This window comes from Lissotriton helveticus, chromosome 10, assembly GCF_964261635.1.
Source record: "Lissotriton helveticus chromosome 10, aLisHel1.1, whole genome shotgun sequence".
In the NCBI taxonomy this organism is placed as follows: domain Eukaryota; kingdom Metazoa; phylum Chordata; class Amphibia; order Caudata; family Salamandridae; genus Lissotriton; species Lissotriton helveticus.
Window position 1 is genome coordinate 55,546,378 of NC_136071.1, and position 7,821 is coordinate 55,554,198.

General features: G+C 44.2%; 1 protein-coding gene across 1 annotated transcript; it reads left to right on the forward strand.

The window, feature by feature from the left end:
• The first annotated feature begins 6,667 nt into the window (after positions 1-6,667).
• Positions 6,668-7,618, forward strand: LOC144783858 (olfactory receptor 1f45-like). Its single transcript, XM_078662607.1, has one exon. It carries the CDS (start codon positions 6,668-6,670, stop codon positions 7,616-7,618), a length of 951 nt encoding a protein of 316 aa, XP_078518733.1.
• Positions 7,619-7,821: the final 203 nt, after the last annotated feature.

Sequence of the window (7,821 nt, forward strand, 5' to 3'; positions counted from 1 at the left end):
GGCTGTATAGGTGTATATGTGGGTGTGTGAGTACCTGTATTGGTGAGTGAGATGCTGTGTGAGTGGTGATATTGGTGAATGAGCGGGAGTGTCAGTGGTTGTGTGGCTGAGTGAGTTAGTGGCAGTGTGTGTGGCTCTATGGGTGGTTGAATTGGCGTGTAGTGACTGTATGAAATCGCAATTCCTAGATTTTGTACATGTGGATGTAACTGTCATATAGCATATAAAATCATGGTTTAATTACAAGGGCTGCTCTGATAACCAACCCTAACAGCTGCCTCCAAAGCCTCAAAAACAATGGGAAATTCCCTTGCATCCCGTGATCCAGTCTATATTTCTTCATTCCTTTTTTATGTTTTTAACTATTCAATAGTAGAGCGAATATTAGTTAATGAGATTTGAGGTTTCTTCAATAATTAAATCTTGTGGTGTTAAAGTCCATCCAGAAGGAGTCCTTTGGTCTAAGGAAAGAGTTTATTTGCTGCAGTTGGATACTAAGGGCTAGATTCATAAAGACATTTGAAAATCGACAATCATGGGCTTACAACTAAGAATAGATTTTCCGAATTTCCAGGATTCGCTGAAACCTGTATCAAATAGCTTTTCAGGAGAACGTTTGAATACCCATTGTGAATTTTGGTTTACGCTCATGGAAAATACTTCAGCAAGAATAATTTACACTTTGCGCACTTGCTTTTGAAAAAAAATCCTTTGCACTAGAGCAATTGTACTTATATTTGGTTTTTGTTTCTCCATTTTTCTTTGAAGGTAAATCCGTTCTCAAACACTCTTGATAAACATTGGGGGTTTACCCCTTCAAACAGTACATGACCCATACAACTTTGTGAATTGGGATCTCCTTGCCAGCCTTTCAAAGTAACTGTACATTACTGTAAGGGTACACATATGACATTTGCTTACCTAGTTACTCTATTTGCTTTTTCATAGTGTAATACTGTGCACCGTTTTCTGAACATTCTGAATTTCATGTGAAGTGAGGAAGATCCGATGAAAATTTAAGCTGCGTGTATCAGACAATAAGCAAGTCCAAGTTGCAAGACTATTGATGGTTGTAAATGATCATTGACCACCTTTTCCTTCTAAGATCTCTTGCTACGCTAGTTCTAGGTGGGCCTAACTGATCTTAAAGAGTGAATCTGATAATTGTTAATACTGTATGTCAATAAAGTGAATATCTACTTTAGGGAAGTACTTAAGTTTGTGCAGAATGGAACCACTTATTAGGCTTGATTCACACAGTTTTTACTATAAGTAGGTGTGACTTGTTAAAATAGGTCACTGGTTACTCCCAAATTGAAGGAATAAGCCAGGAGTACTCCTGGGGATGTATTAGATGAAGTGCCTCAGGGTGCACAAGTGATAGCACTTTCTGCACCATTGGGGCACTTTGGCATAACAGAAGGGACCATAAACACTTATGTGGTGCCTTCTGTAATATGGATATCACCAGTGCTGTGTGAAAGGGGCGTTGCTTCATTTGCCTCTGTGCTTGCGCTGTATTATTGACATGGATGAGGACCCAAATAGGTCATCAGGAGATATATTATCTGTGCAGCACAAAAAGGTGGTGCACAGTCAATGCGACTCAGAGGGCAGCCCTATGGAGGGGGGAGAAGGCGTTCCATAGATCCTTCAGACGGACCCATGCATGCTTGGGTCAACTCATTGGTTGTAATAGGTTGTAATAAGTGTGCCACAGTTCACACGAAGTCAGTGTGATTTTTCTATCAATGGGCCCGATTCACAGAACTAACTTAAGACAAAATCCTAAACTTACTACTTTTGGTATTCACAGAAGTTAGGATTTTGTCTTAAGTTTGTCTTAAGACAGACTTAAGACAGACTTAAGACAAAATCCTAACTTAAGTCTGTCTTAAGTCTGTCTTAAGACAAACTTAAGACAAAATCCTAACTTCTGTGAATACCAAAAGTAGTACGTTTAGGATTTTATCTTAAGTTAGTTCTGTGAATCGGGCCCATACAGCCCTGCTCTGTTTCTGGAATGTACAAATAGGTCAGGTGTACGTCAAGAATAAGTCCCATCAAAATCTAGGTGAATTGAACCTAATAGAATTTACCACTCAAATCCCTCTACTATTACTCATTCAAATATGTCTGATGAGGTTCGTAAACCGCCATGATTATTTCCTTGTTGTCTTTTTCTTTACATTATTCACATTATTGTTGTTCACTCTATATTCATAGTTACTTGTATTCTTATCTTTATTGCCATGTATACGCACGCATACAATGTATATTTTTAAAATGTATTACTTTGTTTTCTGCTTTTACCCAATATATAATTTTCCCTTTCCTTCCCCTTCTTCCCCCTTTTCGCCGTTCAGACGTTATTGTTTATAGAATCCTCTTATTTTTGCATCTTTGATAAATGTAAATGTAAATGTGTGTGTACTTGTAAAGCGCACTGCGACTCCATTGAGTATCCTGGCGCTGATGACCGCTGGGGAACCCGTCCTGGTTTTCCCTGTGAGATGGTCCCTTTCTGGGTATCTCCAAGGTGAAACCAGGCATCCCCGGCGTCTGTGGGGGGCCGTTGTAGAGATGAGGCAAGCTTAATGCCCAGAGTTGCCGAGTGTGTTCCCTGGTCAGAGTAGGCACCGAGGCGAGAATTATCGAGTCCGTTTTGACCCTGGTCCACAACCCTGCAGCGTCGGGAATTGAACCCTGGTCCCGGGCCGTTCTCTGCTTACGGGTCTGCCGCTCTAACCATTGAGCCACACTTCTCCATAAGTATTTATTATATTTATATTTACATTACCTTGTATTGATGCACTCATACTGTAATTCTTTTTGTCCTTGGTTTCAATAAACTTTAACTTAAAAAAAATGTTTTACCACAAGGGATGTAGACTGTGTGGGTCAGCTCCCTACTTTTGAGTCCCTGATACTTTCAAACCAAATAGTTACACCGTGAAGAATTGAGTCACCCCTGAGTTGTTGGCTCAGGCTGCTTTGGATCATCCCTGTCCTTTCTCTGGCGACCTGACGAAGGATCTGGATTCCTTGCAGGAATGGCTGTCTGATAGACTCAACGATCTTGCCCCGGAACTAGCCCCCCGACTTACTCCTAAACGAGTTTCCGCCCCCTGGTTCACCGCAGCACTGTCGGCTAAGCGGCAGCAGTGCAAGGTGGCTGAAAGAGCTTGGCGGGTAAAATATGAGGTGGAGGCTAAGATGATCTATAAGAGCGTGGTTAAAGAGTATCATCAGGACATTCGCATGGGTAAAAAAACCTACCTGGCCGGGAGGATTGAAGCTGCCTCCAATTCCTGTAAGGAGATCTTCTCTATAGTCAGGGAATTTACATCCCCACGGACTAACATCGCTGAGGAGAGGCCCTCTGAATCGTGGGCTGCAGATCTCGCTAGTTTTTTCACTAGCAAGATCCAACTCATTCAGGACTCTTTTCCGGTCGTTACACCCACGGAGCGGAGTGATTTTGAGGCCAATCGCGCACCCCCGGCTTCGCCAGGCGTGACATTGGGCGCATTTCCACCGTTATTGGCGCCCGCCTCTTTAGCACTGATGGGCAATTTGAAATCGGGTTCTCCTTTGGATCCCTGCCCTGCTAAAATTCTGGCGAAATTGGCAGAGGTGATTAACCCATTGGCCAACCCGCTAATGAATCTCTCGTTGAGTCAGGGAGTGGTCCCGCAGGCTTGGAAGCAGGCTATGGTCATCCCGCTGCTCAAGAAGCCTGGTCTAGACCCTAAGGCCCCTGTGAACTATCGGCCGATCTCTCTGCTGCCGGCTCTTACGAAGATTGTTGAAAAGCACGTGCAGACGGTGCTTTCCAATTTCCTAGAGTCGAACGAGATTCTGCACGCCACCCAGTCGGGTTTCCGCCCTAATCTCAGCACGGAGACGGCGCTCCTTGAGGTCTCCGAAACAATCAAGGAGACCCTGGATTCTGGGGGCAAAGCCATGCTGGTGCTGCTGGATTTGTCGGCGGCTTTTGACACCGTCCCCCATGATGGTCTTCTCACAAGACTCTATGAGATAGGACTACGGGGGACGGTGCTCAGCTGGTTTTCCTCCTTTCTAGCTGGCCGCCGGCAAACGGTCTGGGCCTCGCCAGACTCCGCCGTGATGCCACCTCTGGGAGTTGGGGTCCCTCAGGGCTCTATTTTGAGCCCGACCCTCTTTAATATCTTCATGACCCCACTGGCGGCGCTGGCGGAGTCGTTTGGGGCCCGGATCGTATCGTATGCTGACGACACCCAGCTCCTCTTCGTGTGTAAGAGAGGAGGAGATTTTGAGGGGGAGAGTATCCGGGATTGCCTTGGGGCTGTGTTTCAATGGTTCCAACTGCACAGCCTCAAGTGCAATTCCGATAAATCTGAGGTACTCTTCTTTGGGTGCGATACGGAGCCAGACTGGTGGGTTTGTTGGCCTACCAACATGTTTCCCCCAACGCGTTCCTCCCAAATGGCCAAGAACCTGGGTGTTAAGATGGACAAGGAATTGTCTATGAAGGCCCAGATCCTGGGGGTGTCGGGCATGTGTTTTGGCCTCCTCAGGATGCTACGGAGGTTTCTTCCCCTACTATCGGAGGAGCACAGGAAGCTGACTGTGCAGGCCCTGATAGGCTCCAGGTTGGATTATTCCAACGTTCTTTACCTGGGCCTGCCAGAGTACCTGCTACAGCGGCTCCAAGTTGTGCAGAACGCTGCAGCGAGGGCGATTTACGGATTGAACAGACGCACCAGTGCCACTGGTCTGCTTCAGACCTTGCACTGGCTCCCAATCCGCAAGCGGATCGCCTTTAAGACCTTGACTCTGAAGTACAAGGCCCTCCATGCGACGGGAGCCAAGTACCTCCAAAGGAGACTTGCTTTTTATCGACCGGCCCGTTCTCTGAGGTCAGAGTCTCTATTTTTGGCGATGGTCCCGCGAGTGAAGAGAGCGCGCCTGGGAGGCCGGTCTTTTGGACTTTTGGCCCCCCAGTTATGGAACTCTCTGCCTCTTACCCTTCGGGGAGCCACCAGTTTATTAGTTTTTAGAAAGGATCTTAAAACTTGGTTGTTCACCCAGTAGGCCTTTTGTTCGAGTTTTCTTTTATCTTGTATCCTTACTTTTTAATGTGTTATGTTAGCAGCCTACCTTAAATAAAAGTGCCGGGACACTCTTTTTGAGTAGCCGTGCGCTCTACAAAAACCAATTTAACATAACATAACATAACATAGTCTCCACCTTCTATTTACTGGCCATATCATAAATGGTGCAGCTGTTCGGAAAAAACTTGTTAAAAAGCCCAACGGTCAAATAACCCAAAAAAGTAGCTGGAACTGATGCACAGACACCAATTTATGCAGCAATTCCTCATATATAAGTGCAAATATTAGAATAGACAGGTAATTCTGCACCTGGGAATTGCCATACCCATCTGTTACTGGTAATTCCTGGTGTAGAATTACAGAGGCAGTTCTCAGTTCCCATCACTTTTAAAGCAGGCCTTATTATCATCAGTGCCCAAAAAGTGTGTCATTCAATATAATATATTCAAAAACAACTATGTACGTAATATGCAGAGAATGCCTTCTACATAACACTCTTAATGTTGCACCTGTTTTGTTCTTAATTTGCGGTCTGTAGGTGGCTACATGCTGCTGTGTTATTCTTTTATTACTGTTCTGGACACAGAAATCAATGCACACCCCTAAGTACTTATGATCCTTAGGAATGTGCCATATTCCTGGTGTCAAAGTTTCAGTAAATAGTATCAGCTTCCCTGGGTTTGGGACAGAGGATGAGCTACAGCTACCATTTTCTGTGCTTCAGTTTTGTGAAGCCTTTTTATGATCACATTAAGGTACAGCTTGCATGCAGATATCAGGGAGTGTGGCTTCCCTCAGGCTGTGGTCACCAATGGTGCCAGTATGAGCAGACCACCCACCTCTTGTCTAGACTCATATCCAAGAGGAACACCTGAAGTTGCAAGGTTCCATTGTGATCAACCATCACCTCTTGCTTAAGGGTGCAGGCAGTCTGAGGAGAATAGTTAGGAATCACCAAGGAAACCGGTCTGGTGGTTGGGCATCATGGGGTTGGGATACACTGCAGGTGTACCTGAGCAGGGTACGGCTTAGTGCAGTGTGAGCAAATTGCACAAGCCAGCCCAAGTTCTCCGTGTCAATGGACGAAAGCCTCCAAAGAGGGGACAGAAGGATGGCTTCTGCGTGCCAGACAAACCACCCCTTACCCCTCAGCCCTCTTTCTCGGTGTACAGAACAATCCCTCACTATAAAAAAAAAGTATGGGCAAGGTGCATTTGATAAAATCTGTGTTTTTTTTTTTAATACAGAGTTGGCAGTTATGAAGCTTTGAAACTTTGTTTACCCCTAATTTAAAAAATCAGTAAACTGAACTTGCTTATGATTCCTGGCATTGATCTGTTAGCCTTTAAGTGCTTGTGGAAACAGTTCTCAAATTCACAGTCAGTTTAGCCTCCTTATCTCAAAACAATCCCATTCAAAGCACCAGAACATTGGTATGAACTAAAAATTCACTTCTCCTACTCTGAACTTTGAAATCCTTGTATTCACTCTTTGTAATAATTATGGATTTTTATCTTTCCACACTAATAATTCCACCTCTGTTCTAATTCTGCAGGGTGATTGGCTCCATGGAGAAGGAAAACCTAACAGATATGCCTAACTTCATTCTCCTGGGACTATCAAATAATCCTCAGCATAACAATGTTCTGTCTGGCTTCTTCTTCATCATGTACCTTGCCACCTTGATTGGAAATGTTGTCATTGTATCAGTCATCATAAGAAGTCTTCAGTTGCACACCCCAATGTATTTCTTTCTTTGTAATCTGTCCATGGTAGACATCTGTTTGACAACAATTACAGTCCCCAAGCTACTGTTCAATATCTTTTCTGGCCAAAAGACAATTTCTTTCCACAGCTGTTTTATCCAGATGTACTTCTTCCATTCTGTTGGAAATATGGACAGCTTCCTTCTTGCACTTATGGCACTAGACCGCTATGAAGCAATCTGCAATCCCATGCACTATACCACCATCATGAACTGGAGATTCTGTGTCCTGCTGCTTACTGGCTCCTGGGTGCTAGTGTCCTTACATGGAGTATTATTTACTGTGATGACTGCTGGTCTATCTTTCTGCAGATCCAATGAAATTCATCATTTCTTTTGTGATGTTCCCCCAATGCTGAAGCTTTCCTGCTCCAACACGTATGCCAATGAGATGGTCATTTTTATTGAGGGCTCTGTAATTGTAATGGGACCTATGCTATTCATTCTGATATCATATATCCGAATCATATCTGCTGTACTGAAGATTCAATCCTCCCAGGGACGGTGCAAGGCATTCTCCACCTGCACATCTCATCTCACAGCAGTGATACTGTTCTACAGCACAGTCATCTTTATGTACTTTCGGCCATCATCAAGTTACTCTTTAGAGTATGACAGAACAATCAGTGTGATATACAGTGTAGTGACCCCAATGCTAAATCCATTCATCTATAGCTTGAGGAATAAGGAAGTCAAAGGGGCTCTTAGAAAGATGTGTATTAAACAGAACTTGAGTATGAGAGGCAGTGAGTGACTTTCTGATGTGTGTGCCTACAGGAGCCAAAGGGTAACCATACACAGAATAATGAACCAGCTGGAGATGACAGAATGGTAGCCAATATCATAGTGAAGTATGTTTCTTGAATTGGTTAAACTTGGTTGCCTTCAACTGTGGGCTTACAATGGCCTTGAGTGACGAGGCATGATAAGTGATAGAAAACGCTGGAATGGCTGAAT

Bases quoted from the DNA above. Each gene is read 5' to 3' on its own strand.
- LOC144783858 (XM_078662607.1), top strand. From the start codon at position 6,668: ATGGAGAAGGAAAACCTAACAGATATGCCTAACTTCATTCTCCTGGGA.